The 16,330-nt window shown below is 41.5% G+C and overlaps 1 protein-coding gene across 6 annotated transcripts in view; it reads left to right on the forward strand.

Annotated features, from left to right (window-relative positions):
• ALG12 (ALG12 alpha-1,6-mannosyltransferase) overlaps positions 1 to 16,330 on the forward strand; it is a 29,790-nt gene that overhangs the window by 6,765 nt on the left and 6,695 nt on the right. For 3 of the 6 annotated variants that reach the window (XM_032220690.1, XM_032220689.1, XM_032220688.1), the window contains 8 exons: positions 239 to 434; positions 1,728 to 1,860; positions 2,034 to 2,207; positions 4,083 to 4,277; positions 5,837 to 5,940; positions 7,722 to 7,945; positions 9,237 to 9,406; positions 12,136 to 12,211. In XM_032220690.1, coding sequence (XP_032076581.1) covers positions 273 to 434; positions 1,728 to 1,860; positions 2,034 to 2,207; positions 4,083 to 4,277; positions 5,837 to 5,940; positions 7,722 to 7,945; positions 9,237 to 9,406; positions 12,136 to 12,211 — 1,238 coding nt within the window. In that variant the 5' untranslated portion in view covers positions 239 to 272. Of the gene's footprint in view, positions 1 to 238; positions 435 to 1,727; positions 1,861 to 2,033; positions 2,208 to 4,082; positions 4,278 to 5,836; positions 5,941 to 7,721; positions 7,946 to 9,236; positions 9,407 to 12,135; positions 12,216 to 16,330 lie in introns of those variants that run through there. The other 3 variants (XM_032220691.1, XM_032220692.1, XM_032220693.1) reach the window with 2 other exon arrangements.

Here is a 16,330-nt window from a genome sequence, read left to right on the forward strand (position 1 = left end):
AGATTGCTATTCTGTCCTTTTCTACAGGAAAGCAGCGGTGTAATTGGAAAGGGCAGCCAGGCAGCTACTACAGTTAAACCTAGCTTCATTAACCTTCAGGAAAAAAAGTCAAAGTATTTACTGACAGGTCAAATGCTTGTGCTTATCCAGATCTGATCTTCATTGTGCTATATGCTCAATGTCTGCCTTCTACGTCAGACTTTTTTTCTCATTCTGATTCCCCCCCCCCCAAAAAAAGCGCTAATAATGTAGATGGGAATTTTGGATGCAGAATGGCTGAGAAGAAACCTTCCCAAGGACAACCGTGGCTGCTACTACTGATCGTTGCTGTTGCCTTCATTCACTTAGTTGTGTGCCCATTTACAAAAGTAGAGGAAAGCTTTAATCTTCAAGCTATACACGACATTTTGTATGAGAAGCTGGAATTATCTAAGGTAAGTCTTGTTACTTTCTGATTGTTCTCTTTTAAATTTAGTTTATTTTCAAAGCCAATCCCATCTTAACATTTGCAATTATACTAATACTCTATTATGCTGAACATTATTATAGCCTGTCTTATATTTTTGCATGAATATAGAGGAATAGAAACAATAGCTAATCATTTAGCTGGATTAAAAGAAATTTGTGCCATTGTGGATTAACTGATTGAGGAATTATCCAGGATTAAGTGTTTAATTCTACTACTTTGTTCACCAACTGCATTAAAAAAAAACAGCTGTGTAATCTACAGGCCATGCGTAGCCTCCACTTACCCATATATACAGTCCTCAAGAGTTCCCCAGGCTTTTTGATTTTTGGAGGCATCATTATTATCTTGCTCAATTTATCTCCCAATTTGTGAGTAACATGTTTTTAGGAGCCGAGGTGGCGCAGTGGTTAAATGCAGCACTGCAGGCTACTTCAGCTGACTGCAGTTCAGCAGTTCGGCTGTTCAAATCTCACCGGCTCAGGGTTGACTCAGCCTCCCATCCTTCTGAGGTGGGTAAAATGAGGACCCGGATTGTTGGGGGCAATATGCTGACTCTGTAAACCGCTTAGAGAGGGCTGAAAGCCCTATGAAGCGGTATATAAGTTTAACTGCTATTGCTATTGCTGCAATGCCTCCAATTAAGTAGAAATTAATAGCACAATCTACGGATCAATTGATCTGAATCTGTGGACACAAATAGTGAATTTCTGATCTCCAGTTCAGAAAAAAAATCTCTGAATATGATTTAGTACTAACGATCTAAGAATCATGCGAAGAATTTTATTTTATGAATTGGTGTTCCAAATAAATACTATTTAAATTTCCATGATTTTTCCATAATCAGAAGTAACAAAATAGACTTTAAACTAAGAAGAATTAGTGTAGTAGTTAAGGAATCATGCTAGAAACTAGGAGACTGTGAGTTCTAGTTCAACCTTTAGGCACAACTCTATTTTGAGGACTTTGGGCCAGTCGCTTTCTTTCAGTCCTGGGAAGAAGGTAAGGGCAAACCACTTCTGAAAAACCTTCCCAAGAAAACTGCAGAACGTCCTCATTTATTTCCAGATATATCCCCCAGAACTATTCCACTAATGACATTCTTGATGTCTTCTGTATGAATTTTAGAGCAAACATATTGATAACTAATATGGGTTACCTTTGCTCTTTCTTAACTAAAGAAGAACTATAATGAAATTATAGAATTTCTTTTTGCAGCTATTTCTAGACATCTATGGATTTATTTATTTTTTAATTGCAGTATGATCATCATGAATTTCCTGGAGTTGTCCCAAGAACATTCATTGGTCCAATTTTTATTGCTCTTCTTTCCAGTCCAGCCATCTATATATTGTCCCTTTTACAAATGTCAAAATTCTACTCCCAGTTGATAGGTATGAAATACAGCCACTTTTCTTTATGTTTTTTTATTGTATGGTAAATCATTGTAATTTCTAATACTTTTATATAGCCAAAGTCACTTAGACCGTGAACGTTACCTCTAATTATTTCTATTACAGATAATAAACCTTATTTTTCATTGTTATTCATGTTATTTTGCCATCAGTCCGAGCAACCCTAGGCTTGACAGTGATTTATGCCCTATGGCGGCTACACAAAGAAGTGAGAAAGCAGTTTGGTTTTACTGTATCCATGATTTTCTACCTAATAACAGCTACTCAATTCCACCTGATGTTTTACTGCACTCGTACCCTCCCCAACATATTTGCACTGCCTATTGGTAAGTACGGAGCGTGCTTTTCAAAACCTTCCTTGATGGGTAAATAATGCTAAAGCAGTGTTTATAATGATACGTAGTGACAGAAGTTGTGATTGGCTTGAGATGTTGTCTTGGCCAATGCTGAAAAAACCAGTAGACATGAATGCCCTTTATGACTGAGGTGTATAAATCAAGAGTGCCTAAACCCACCAAGCTGTGGGATGGGAAACCACACAGACAGTTTTTGAACTCGTCTCCCAGTACAATTACTGAAAATCAGAACCATAAAACCCCATCCCCAAATAGGATTAATATCAGGGTAGATAAAAATCGATGATTTAAAATTTTTTTTTTAAATCAGATTTTTAAATTTTAAATTGGATTTTTTTTATTTTTATCAAATTTATTTTAACAGAATGCTTTTGGACTAAAAAATCTGTCTAAATATAGTTTTATATTTAAGATATATTAATAATTTAGATTATTCAGCATGAAATGGAGTTTAGTTATTTAGCATGAGGCTGTATATTTTGCAATGTTTACATTTTTGGGAAACTCATTCAATGAATCCAAGCTCTTAATGCTGAGATAACATGCACTGCGTTGATACATTTACACAATTTCACAATAACCACGAGGTAAATCAAAACAAAGTTCAGGAATATTCCTTTATCCCATTGTTTTGCAAATCTATGTACACTACAAACTGTATGATTGTTTGAAGAAAAATGCATCTGTACCACCAGACTCTCTTAAGTGTGAGGAGGAAGGGCAAGCAGTAAAAATGAAAGTGAAACCTTCTAATATTAAAGAGCACCTGTCATTTCCAATCCATCATGGGAGCTCCTCTTAACAGGCTTCCACTCACCTGCTGCCTGCCACGTCCCTCACTTTGTTGCGTCACTGCCGCATCACCATCTGTCCCATTAAAGTGAATGGGACTGTCAGTGACTCAACATTGAGTCATAGGAGGAGCTGCTGCTGCGTGACCCGTCAAAACCGCGCTCGACTAAGCCGCGCCCGATTAAACTGCGTTGCTGACATCATCAACAGGGCGACAACAGCCAGTGTGGAGAAAGAAGGGCGCTTTAAATAGCCCTTTGAAAGCAAGCCGATTCAACAAGGTAAGGGTTAGGTTTAGGGTTAGCTTTAGGGTTAGGTTTAGGGTTAGGTTAAGGGTTAGGGTTAGGGTTAGGTTTAGGGTTAGGTTAAGGGTTAGGATTAGGTTTAGGGTTAGGTTAAGGGTTAGGTTTAGGGTTAGGTTTAGGATTAGGTTTAGGATTAGGATTAGGTTTAGGGGGGGTTAGGTTTAGGTTTAGGGGTTAATTTTAGGTTTAGCGTTTACAGCGTGCTTCTGTCTCCGCGCTGTTGTCGCCCTCTTGATGATGTCAGCTACGCGGTTTTGTCGAGCGCGGTTTTGTGGTGGAACCCTGCTGCTGGACAGTTGCTCTTTAAAAATTATGATTTAAATTGAGTTGATTTAAATCAAGTCTTTTTTACTAATGATTAAAATAGTGATTTAAATCGTGATTTAAATCGACCTGATTTAAATCACATCCACCCTGCTTAATATTATTTAGAAACCATCTCCACTCCCAAAGGCAAAAGTAAAATAAACCAGAAAGTTCTGGCCCAACTGAATGAAGATCCTTACTCCAACCTGCAGCACTCTCTCTTTAGAACGTCACGTGCCACCCCAATGTCCAGTCATTCTCTTCCAATGATTCAATTTATGATCCAAGAATTTGCTTTAAATGGCATGAACTTAAACGTTTACTGAAAGTTTGATTTTGATTATGCAGTAGGCTTGTCAATTGCTTTGCTATATTTAGATCCTGGCAACGATCAACAAGCTAAGTTATTAATACCCGATTTGTCTGTTCATTTGTTAATCAGTTTTACTAGCAGTTACATCTTGGATGCAACAAAAGCACCGCCCATTTATTTGGTTTTCGGCTTTGGCAATAATTGTCTTCAGAGCGGAGCTTTGCCTATTCCTGGGTCTTATGCTGCTGATCACTCTATTGAATAAAAAACTCTCCGTTATGAAAATGCTTTTTTATGCTGCTCCCGCAGGGGTTTTTTGGTTAGGTGAGTGTGGTTTTGAATTAGTGGGATTTTCTTCAAAAGGGGCTCTTCTAAAACTACATTGCAAAATTTTAAATGACATTACTTCTAAATCTCATTTTAAAAGATGGAAAATTCTGCACTATGGTTTAGTGTGCAGTTATAAAGTGTGCAGTTAGGTATAGTGTGCAGTTCTAAAGGGACGTGGTGGCTTAGTGGTTAAGACACTGAGCTTGTTGATCAGAAAGGTTGGCAGTTTGGCGGTTCGAATCCCTAGCGCCGCATAACTGAGTGAGCTCCCCTTATTTGTCCCAGCTTCTGCCAACCTAGCAGTTCGAAAGCACGTAAAAATGCAAGTAGAAAAGTAGGGACCACCTTTGATGGATAGGTAACTGTTCTGACCCCCCTTCTCCCTTCAGTAACGAAAGCCAAACAGATGTACAAAAGAATGTTTTAATCAGTCCAAGCTCTTGTGGCTGCAAGCCCAAATAAACAAAGATAATAGCTCTGGCAGAAAGTCCTATATCTCACACAACACTGCAAACCGGCTTCTCTTATCAAGCCACTTATCCAAATTGGCTTGATAAGAGAACACAAACGAGAACAAGAACGAGAACGTTGACTTCTGCAACCAGGGCGTGGCACCAGCAGTCTCTTTTATCAGCAGGAGGGGATCTTGATCAGCATCAGCTGTTCATAATCACCTCCTGTAGTTACTCCGTTGTTCTTTACGCTGAGTAGCCCTGCGCCTGCATGCATCCTGATACAACTCCCAAATGTTTTCCTGAACATTCCCTTTGATCCAATGCTCTGCCGCCACCTGGTGGCCAACCAGACTCTCCTTGCCCTGCTCGGAGTCGACACCCTGTCCAGGGTCCTCCACCTCCTCCCAGGTCGACTCATAAGTCCCCTTGCTGTCGGAGTCTGGCGACAGCTCTAATAGCTCCTGCCGGGCCACAACAGGTAACAGTGTTCCCTGCGCCTTTGGCATTTAGTCATTCTGGCCACACGATCATGGAGACGTCTTCGGACAGCACTGGCTCTTCAGCTTTGAAACAGAGATGAGCACTGCCCCCTAGAGTCAGGAATGACTAGCTCATATGTGCAAGGGGAACCTTTACTTAGTCCTATGTGGGGCTTTACTCTTTGTTCTTCAATTGCGAAGTAGATCTGTGCACTTAGTTATCTTATAAGAAGGTCCTACAGTAAATGGCAATATATTTAATACAAAAGAGAATAAACCAGTCCTGTTGCACATAGAGGCTCCCTTGCTAATTCCAACTGGAGCCTTAAATGTTTCCCAAAGTCCTATCTGAATGGCAGACCTTGCCTCCATGTTTTTAATCCTATGAAATCAAATCAATGTATTTCTTAACCTCAGGCAGAAGGGATAGTAATTACAGCCCCTTTCAAGTCACAGCCTTATGATTCTGCAGGCTGTGCAGTCAAATCAATATTTCAGGTAATGGGCTGATTTCCATCCAGTTCTGGAATGACAGTCGCATTTATTGGTTCAAGGCATGTTGAACTGACATTGGCATTTTAAGCATAGCTCCTCACTTTTGGCTTTTTTCTCCTTTTAGGACTCACAGTGGCTCTGGATTCTTTGTTCTGGGGGCAGCTCTTGTGGCCTGAGGGAAAAGTACTTTGGTATAATGTTGTGTTAAATAAAAGCTCCAACTGGGGAGTATCCTTTTAAACATTGGAGGAAACAGAATTCTGTAGCACAATTTAAACGAATTCAGTATTCACAATGTTAGAAGGAATACTGGAAATAACTAAATGAGGTAAAAAGTCTTGTCATAAACTCTTTATTTTGCATCCTTTCCAAGCCACATCACTTCTTTGTCATAGCAAGAATTGAAATTTGTATGGAACCAAATTTTAAATGTCTTCAGCCATTTTTATTTCTTACACCTGATTCCACTCCTCCCTCCCTCCCTCTCTCCCTCCCATTCCTGCCAGCTTCCTCATTTACGTTGCTTGAAGGGAAAAAGTAATTGAGGAAGCCAGCAGGAAGTTGCAAGGCTGGAGACTGGTATGTGGTAGTTGGTGGGTGGGAAAGAGAGCCATGAGATACTGTATTTTTCGGACTATAAGATGCACCAGAGTATAAGACGCACCAAGATTTCGAAGAGGCAATTTTAAAAAAAGGTTTTTGCCCTCCCCGTCCCCCAGGAGCACTCTGTAGGCCTCCCAAACCCTCTGCATGCCCCATTTATTGTGAAAAAGGGGCATGCAGAAAGTTTGAGAGGCCTGGAGAGTGCTCCTGGGGGCTGAAGAGGGTAAAAAATGAGCAAAAAATGGCCCATTTTTTTCAAAAGTGGGTCCCATTTTTTGCAAAAATAACCCAAGGGGCCGTGCAGAGAGTTTGGAAGGCCCGCAGGAGGCTTAGGAGGGTAAAAACAGCACTGTTTTTGTGAAAAACGGGCCTATTTTTCACTCTCTCCAGGAGTACTTTGCAGGCCTTCCAAACCCCCAGATTTTCGCCCTCTTTTGGGGGGCTTCTTATACTCAGAAAAATATGGTATATGGGGGACAGAAATGGTACATCGGGTTTCACAAGATGTGCCATATTGGTTGGGGAGGTCTCATGGGTGAGCAGAATGTTTTGGGAAGGGTGTGACTGGGAGTGTGAGAGAGGTGCTGTGTGAGTCAGGGAGGAGTTGTTGAGAGGTGGCACAGATAGGGGGAGCACACATGTGGGGGCATAATCTAGAAAAAGTCTGTGGAGGCTCCTTTCTCCTTCCTTTCCTTTGGCAGCAGGTGACTGCTGCTGGGTTGGAGAAGGTGTGGGATGTTGTGGGATTGGCTGGGAAACTGTCACAGAATGTTGAAAGTGAAGATCATGTAATCCCAGCAGAAGCCTAGTGGTGTAGCAGCAGCAGCTAGTAACCAAATCCCCCAAATTTCACTCCCTTTGATGTCGTGGGTTCCAAATTTTGAATGTATCCTTAGGTTAGCTCATTTGAGGTACCTCAGTTCAAAAATGTTAACCTACAATGCACTGTATCTCAAACAATGGAATTCTGCTAAATCTGTGATTCTCGTCACACAATGTATTGTGTGGTTTTGTTGGTTACATAAAAGTCTAGACTTCGGTCACGAGTTCTTCAGTGACAAATTAGGGGCATCTGAGGTGAGGTAATTGGGAACAGGGGATGTTTATGTTTAGCATACACGCTTTTTACTTTTTTTTCATACAAGTACTAAATGTAAGAGGTGATTTTGTATCTCACTGGATATATTTTATAATGCTATGTATGAGAAAGTAGCTCCTTCATGCAGCAAACAAACAAAAACATAAGAAAACATTGAAAAAGTGGTTTTTTTTTTCTAGAAAGTTTCAAGTGGCTCTATAATGTTCTAGACAATTTTAGAAATGTAGAAGGTACCACACTGAGAAAATTATTAATTCAGATAGCCTTTTTTAGTAATAAAAAAATTCCTTAACTGTCTTTTTTAAAGACCTCACCTTTTTTGTGGTATTTTTACTCTGCCTTGCCTCGCGCTCTGGGTTGCAGTATTGTATTTCTACCACTAGGAGCAGTAGACCGAAGATGTTGGGCATTAATTCTACCCTCACTTGGTTTTATTTTCCTGTATTCCTTTCTCCCACACAAAGAGCTGCGGTTTATAATATACACATTTCCAGTTTTGAATATAGTGGCTGCCAAAGGCTGCTCGCGAATGTAAGTGTACTTGTACATACTATATTTAATTACTGTTTCAAGATCTTGACTTCGTTATTCATCACTTGCTACCATGTTTCCCTGAATATAAGACAGGGTCTTTCGTTTGACCCCCTGAAATAAGCTCTTGGCCTTATTTTTGGGGAGGTCTTATTATTTTTGAGATGCAGGAAGTGGCGAGTGTGGTCACCTCATGGCTGCTGCTGTGTTGCAATATTTTTGGGGAGGGTTTATTTTTGGGGAGGACTTATTTAGTGCATGTGCTCAACAGCCCGATTGGGCTTCTTATCCAAGGAGGTCTTATTTTTGGGGAAACAGAATAGTTTACCAATCACATTGTTGTCCAAACAACCTTGGTAGGAATTCTGGGAGTTGAAATCTTAATCATTTTGTGGCCCCCATATTGGGAAAGGCTGACTTGGAATAAAAGATCCTTATTTTGTCATTCCCTCAGGGCACCAGTCACTTAATATTGGCCTTAAGACCTGATGAGACTGAATGAGATGTAAAATGGATGAAAAGTGACATTTCCCATGACCTTTTTGGATTAGAAAATATGCAAGCTGTTTAGTCCTATGAATTTTAAACCACAGCCAACTAACCTCTTGTCTTTACAAAGGATGAAACAAAAACTCCCCATAAAAACAAATCTCGTTAGTGCATATTATATGTAGTAAATTCTGCCCCCCCCCCCCCGGTTGCTCTTTAAAGTCTAGTAAAACAGCAGTCCCAAACCTTTCTGGCTCCATGGACCGGTGGTGGAGGGGGGGAGGGGATGGTTTTTTGTGCGCAACCTAATGAAGCTGCATGTACAAATGAAGCTTTGCATGCTTGCCACCACTTGCATTGCCTGGTTCTCAATGAGGTTCGTGACTCAGGGGTTGGGGACCTCTGCACTGAAGGTTTGAACTTCTTCCAAGATTGCAAAGTTTTACTTTCATTTCTATCTAATCAGGGTTTAGTATCAACCTGAATAAATGGACTAGATCAGTGTATAGTATTCTAAATCAGCTTGACTTTGACCTGTGTATTAGAGCTAGGGTTAATTACAGTTTAGGGTTTGAATATCATGCTGAACCACACTTTAACTGAAGATGGAAATGCAAATTTCAAAGGAAAAGTGTTTGTGTATGTAACAAATAATCCCAGGGCTCTCGCCTCTGACAGTAAACAAGTTTAATACAATACAAAAATGACACCTACAATTCATTCAATGTGATCTTTCAACAGATGTGTTTTGGAGTTGGATATATTGTTCCCACTAAATGCACTATTTTTCTTTTCTACACAGTCTAAACAATTACAAGAAATCATGGTTATACAAATTAGGCACTCTGTTTGTTATAGCACATCTTTTTGCTAATGCTGCTTACTCTGGAGCATCGCTCTATGTGTCCCACTTCAATTACCCTGGAGGAGTTGCTATGCAAAAACTACACCAGCTGGTACCTCCAACATCAGGTGAGTAAAACTGGGTTGATAAAAAAAAAACCTCATCTGGCGGCTTGGTATCTTTTGCGGCTCTTTCTGCAGATTTGATGGAACTAAACACACAGGCCATTTTTTGTTGCTGCACTCTGTGAGGTTTCAAGAGATAAAGTGACAGCTTTAAAGCTTGCTCTTTTAAGCCTTACTCTGCCTTTTCCCATTTTGAAGGTGTGCCCTATGATAGGGGTGATAAGGTGTGAGAAACACAACACCACCCACAAAACAAAATACGTTGAAAGGCCCTATGAATTACATTTTTGCATACATTTTGAAAGGGGATGCGGTGGCTCAGTGGCTAAGATGCTGAGCTTGTCGATCAGAAAGGTTGGCAGTTTGGCAATTCGAATCCCTAGGGCCACGTAACGGAGTGAGCTCCTGTTACTTGTCCCAGCTTCTGCCAACCTAGCAGTTCAAAAGCATGTAAAAATGCAAGTAGAAAAATAGGAACCACCTTTGGTGGGAAGGTAACAGCGTTCTGTGCGTCTTTGGTGTTCAGTCAGGCTGACCACAGGACCATGGAGATGTCTTCGGACAGCGCTGACTCTTCAGCTTTGAAACGGAGATGAGCACTGCCCCCTAGAGTCAGGAATGACTTTCACATATGTGGGAGGGGAACCTTTACCTTTTATACATTTTGAACCCCCTGTGGAATCGGAGGACCCCCATGCCGTGAAAGTAATTAGGAATAGGATGTTAATGGCATAGAACGGTGTTCTTTAATCTGTCAACTGGAAGGTGTGTAGATTAAAGTCCCCAACCAGCGTGGTCCGTAAAGCTGTAGTGCTTTACATATGTTAAGTGGCATAAAGAGGGCATGATGTTGGTACATAGTATCAAATTAGCTGCTTTAACAACGGTAACAGTACTGACAATGGAGATTGTTAACTGATGTCAAGAAGAGTGTGGTCACTTGTGCACTACACTATGAATTATATGGCAATGCCATATATTTTCTTACATTCAGATAGACATTGCCATATACCGTATTTTTCGGAGTATAAGACGCACCAAGATTTTGAAGAGGCAAATAAAAAAAAGTTTTTGCACTCTGCAGACCTCCCCAAACGGTTTGTTTTTCACGAAAATGGGCCTGCTTTTTTTCCCAAAAAGGGCATGAACAGCCTTTAGGAGGCTTGTAGAGTGCTCCTAGGGGGTGGGGGCCCACAAAATGAGCAAAAAACGGCCCATTTTTCGCTCATTTCTGTCCTCCCCAACCCCCAGGAGCACTCTGGAAACCTCCTAAAGGCATTGCACAGCCATTTTGGTGAAGGGGGCGGGGTTTCGGGAGGCAAGAAATGCTGTATTCAGTGTATAAGACGCACACAGATTTTCAGCCTCTTTTTTGAGGCAAAAAGGTGTGCCTTATTTTCTGAAAAATACGGTTATTTATATTATAGTGGGGACTCATAAGCAGGAAATAAGAGAGCTACCCCTATCCTTCTACTGTTTCTCTGGAAGTGGTATTCTCCCCCCACCCACCCCCAACCCAGAATGATGCTAAGTAATTATCCCTTAGTAGACTTGTCCTGCTTTTAAAGCCATCCAAATGCGGGGCCATCGTTGTGTCTTGACATAACAAATGCCAGGATTTATTTCATTCTGTGCAAGAAGTGCTTTCCTGTACCTGTTCTAAGTCTTCCAGCCACTTTCATTGGATGACCCCAGTCCTAATTACAGATAGTCTTGGACTTACAACAGTCCATTTAGTGAGCATTCAAAGTTACAAAACGGCACTGAAAATTATGACCCTTTTCCATACTTATGACCTTTGCAGCATCCCCATGATCATGTGACCAAAGTTCAAATGCTTGGCAATTTTAGTTCATATTTATGACCATTGTTGTGTCCCAAGATCATGTGATCATCTTTTGCAACCTTCTGATGAGCAAAGACTATGGGGAAGCCAGGTTCACTTAACAACCAGGTTACTAACTTATTAACTGCAGTGATCCACTTAACAACAGAGGCAAGAAAGGTTGTAAAATGGGGCAAAACTCGCTAAACAAACATCTCACTTAACAACAGAAATGTTGGGCTCAATTGTGGTCGTAGGTCGAGGACTACCTGTATTTGATCCTAGTATTCTCACAGTTGGCAATCAAGTGATGGATAGTTTTGTCATTCTTAGCAGAGTCTTTACAAAGCTATATAGGAAGGGGTTTGCAAGGGTTCTGGAAATATACAGTAACAAGCATGTGGTGAGTTCACCAAAGAGTCTTCTCAGGCAATACATTGAGGGGTATTTTGAATGCTCAATATGGCTGTTTCAGTGCCTCTTTCCAGATATCCAAGCAGCGAACACATGAACAGGAGATAACTTCCATAGAAAGTGCTGTTTTCATTGTGTTGAGGCCCAAAGGCACTTCTGTGAGTAAATAAGTCACTAAATGTTGGTGCTTCGCTTCTCCCCCCCCCCCCCCCCGCTCACATGAGCTGCTCCTTTAATTAATTTTTTTTTAATGGACTAAATTCTAGGTTGAACACCTTATTCATTAATTTTAAGTATATATATTCCACACCTAGCATCTCCAGTACAATAGCCATTTAAATAGCATTTTCTACTCCATTTTTTTTTTGGAATTTTTTCAAAGAATAAAATAAATACAAATCCACAAGCTTGCCCATTAAACTGGAATCTTTCCTTGCTTTCACTTATATGTGTTTTGGGATATATTTTTTTTGTTCATTTTGTTTTTCTGCAGATGTTTCTGTCCACATTGATGGGGCTGCAGCACAGACTGGTGTGTCTCGATTTTTAGAAGCCAATTTGGATTGGAAGTAAGTCTATTGTGTTTGTGTGTGTAAGAAAGATTATTTTTTGAAGTTTGTTACATCAGAGGTATCCAACCTTGGCAATTTTTAAGAATTGTGGATTTCAACTCCCAGAATTTCCCAGCCAGTCATGGGGGAATTCTGGGCATTGAAGTCCACAAGTCTTAAAAGTTGTCAAGATTGGACATCTCTGATATATGAATGAGATTATCATCGTGATCATCTCATACTCTTATATTTATTTTTGTCTATTCAGGGCTAATCTTCAAATTCTTAGTCAGAATGTTGCATACGAATTCATCAGCAAGACACAAGGAAGGGTCAGGTTGTCTATTCTTTGTCTCCTAGTAGTTTTTCTCTTTGCCGAAAGGTGAGATGCCAAGCATAAAATAGGAACCAACATGCAGATAACCTAAAACTGAGACCCCATTACTGTGATGGGGAATCTATGGCACAGGTGGCACAGGTGGCATGCAGAGCCCTCTCTGCGGGCACGCGAGCTGTTGGCTGAGCTCAGCTCCACTACACATGCATGTGCGCCTCCCATCGGCCAGCTGGTTTTTGGTTCTATGGCACACATGCACGGGGGAGGGGGAGCGGGAGACGTGCACACAAGGGTGGGGGTGAGATTGTGCACACATGTGCGGGGGTGGGGACAGCACAGGAGGTGTGCGCTCTCCCCGCGGCCTGTTTTTGGTCCCAGGAGGCTGCAGGGTGGCCTACGCGTGGGGGAGGAGCGTGGGTGGGTCACTCGCGCATGCGCAGAGGGATTGGCTGCAGGGAGGTGTTGTACATGCATTGCATTATGGGGGCAGGCACGCACATGTGCTGTCGTGGTGTGCACACACTTTCGGCACGCGACAACAAACAGGTTTGCCATCACTGCCCTATTATATAGATCAGAGTAAAAGAACCGGTGATTTTCTAAACATTGCTGAACTACAACTCCCAGCAATCCTGGTGAGCATAACCAGTACTGGAAGATGGTGGGCATCCATTTTCAGCAACATCTTTGAAAGGTCACAGATCATCCACCTCTGATTTCCTAGCAAGGTTGGGAACGGCTACTTTTTAAATCTCATCAGCTTCCATGAGGCAGCAGTGTGTAATGAGTGGCCTCCAAACTTAGGTTTTGTTTGTCTCCATAGCCCTCTATTACTTCACTATTACTCTGACCATTTGGAGGTGGGAAACCACAACCAATGTACTGCAACGGTAGTACAGGGAAAAGCTCCATTTTTTTTCAGCACTGTCCAGCTCTGTCATTCCAAAATATTAAATATGGCCACCAGGCATCAAAATTCTGCCTAGCCTGACGCTTGGCCTGATAACTGTGGGACCTCAGGTGCTGACTGTAATCCGTTCCAGGACTTCGGTCAGCACCCGATTTGGTCATTACCAGAAGCAAGACTGACTGCGCATGCACGCACACACAAAAAATGGCGCAGAAGGGGAAATCGCTGTGGCTATGTTTATTCAGCACCCGAGAATGTGTTCGTGACCTGAGTGAAACATTTAGCAGATTTTTCGGTCAGCACCCAAATTGTTTGTGGTCTGAGACGTTTGGGACCAAAGGTCCCAATATAGCCTCTTGTCCTGGATAAGGACATTTGCTTTCTGTATTCCAGAGTGTTCATTAGACCAAAGGTATTTCTATTTAAACAGATCCCCTTTAATTTGAGAGGTGTGTCAGAAATTACGTTTTGTGTGTTTTGGTTATTTAGTTTCAAATAAGGAGCTCCTGCTTTTATACAACATATGTACCTAAGTTCAAGCTACCTTCTGGCAAACTAACAATTAAAAACAAGTTTTTTATGGTTTCTTTACATTTTGTCTATAAAATCAAACTTATTTTGGAGTTGTAAGCAGATGTTTAAAATTGTTTATTAGATTTTTGCAAACAACAAAGGAAGATATTTTTCAATTAATATAAATGTGAGATACTTCTGTGCGCAAAGGTTAAAAAACTTGGTTAACTCTAGTTGTTGCCAAATCACATTAATAGAAATCCGGGTAAAGATGTTGCATATTTCAAAATCAGGGTGTACTAACTCATTCAAAAATCTCAATCATCAATTAAATATATGCAAATCCACTTACTTGTTTTATAGCTTCTCTTTCTGTTTAGGCAAGCATTTGGGATAGCTAAAAAGGTTTAAAATATTAAAACAAATACTAAACTAATTAAAAGATAAAATCCTGGATAAAAAGATACACCTTTATTGCCTTTCTGTACAGTGAAATCATGGTGATTAAATGCAACTCCAGAGGGAGCTTGAAAGGAGTTCATAAGGCCTTTTCCTACATGCCAGTTATGACAGCAAGGGCATTTTCAGAAGGGTTTTCCATATAGATTCTAATGACTGGTCCTGCTTCTCAATGTTAATACCAACAATATTTGCCTTATAAGTAATAGGCCATATTTTGGCCTGGGTACTACGTGACCAAGATTGCTGGGAGAAATATCAACCTCAGATATGCCGATGATACCATTCTAATGGCAGAAAGTGAAGAGGAACTTCACCTCTTGACGCAGGTGAAGGAGAGTGCAAAAGTTGGGTTGAAACTCAACATTAAGAAAACTAAGACCATAGCATACAACCCTCTCAATTCCTGGCAAATAGATGGGGAAGAAATAGAGGTAGTGACAGATTTTATTTTCCTGGGCTCCAAGATCATTGCAGATGGGGACTGCAGCCAAGAAATTAAAAGGCGGTTGCTGCTGAGGAGGAAAGCTATGGCAAATCTAGACAGCATACTAAAAAGCAGAGACATCACCCTGCCAATAAAAGTGTGTATAGTCAAGGCTATGGTTTTCCCAGTTGCAATGTATGGCTGTGAAAGTTGAACCATAAGAAAGGCTGAGCGCCAAAGAATGGAGGTCTTTGAACTATGGTGCTGGAGAAGACTCCTGTGAGTCCCTTGGACTGCAAGGCAGTCAAACTGGTCAGTCCTACAGGAGATCAACCCAGAGCCTGAAGATTAAACTCAAGTACTTTGGCCACCTAATGAGAAGGAAGGACTCACTGAAAAAGAGCCTAATGCTGGGAAAGATTGAGGGCAAAAGAAGGGATGACAGAATGAGGTGCCTGGATGGAGTCACTGAAGCAGTTGGCATGAACTTAAATGGACTCTGGGGGATAGTAGAGGGCAGGAAGGCCTGGAGCAGGGGTGGGTTTCAACAGGTTCGCGGCGGTCCCCGCGATCCGGTTGGTCGCCGAACCCGGAAGTAAGTAACTTCCGGGAACGGCGAAGGCCCCCCCGCGCGCCCGCACCCGCTCCTTACCCGGTTTTGCCGAATTCTGCGCTTCCACGCATGCGCAGGACGCATACAGCGCCTGCGCGATCCTCCAGGAGCAGCTGGAGCATCGCAGACGTTAGTACGCATGCGCGTGCTGCGCGCGTGCGCAAGGACGCCACCGGCCTCGTTCCAACCGAACCGGTTGGAACGGGGCGAGAAACCCACCCCTGGCCTGGAGGAACGTTGTCCATGGGGCCGCAATGGGTTGGTCATGATTTTGCAACTAACAGCAACAACTACTACCACATGACCTCCATAATTTGCACAGGTTTGCAGCCTTCTGGCAACATTTCCCATTAGTTATTACTAAGTTTCTGGATGATTTTCCATGCTAATTTATGCAAGTTATTTCATAGAACTTAGGATGCCCAAATTTGACTCATTTGGGGAAGGATCAGAGCTGGGTCATGAACCGTACTTGTGTAAATTTTCTCAGTAGATGTAACACCTGCAATTCCAGTTGGCATTACTTGATCTATAGGGGAAATGTAGCCTCATCCGCAAAGGGTTTGAATCTCAGCCATTCAGTTTACATTTAACCAATCACATCTTTGCTTTACCTGGATTTAATTTCAATTTTGGTCGTTTCAGTCTGTTAATTAACTTAGGTAACAAGAGTTGGTTGATAAGTAATAGTAGAAACAATATCATCAACATATCCCTGGAACCCTACACCAAAGCTCCAAATGACCTTTTCTAATCATTTTATGTAGCTATTGAAGACCATAACAGATAACACTCTTTGAGACACTAGTCTCTTTCTGCAAAAAGGACTAGAACCACTGCAAAGACAGTGCAGAATAATCCCATTGTTGAGAGAATCT

Source organism: Thamnophis elegans, chromosome 7 (assembly GCF_009769535.1).
Source record: "Thamnophis elegans isolate rThaEle1 chromosome 7, rThaEle1.pri, whole genome shotgun sequence".
NCBI classification, from domain to species: Eukaryota; Metazoa; Chordata; class Lepidosauria; order Squamata; family Colubridae; genus Thamnophis; species Thamnophis elegans.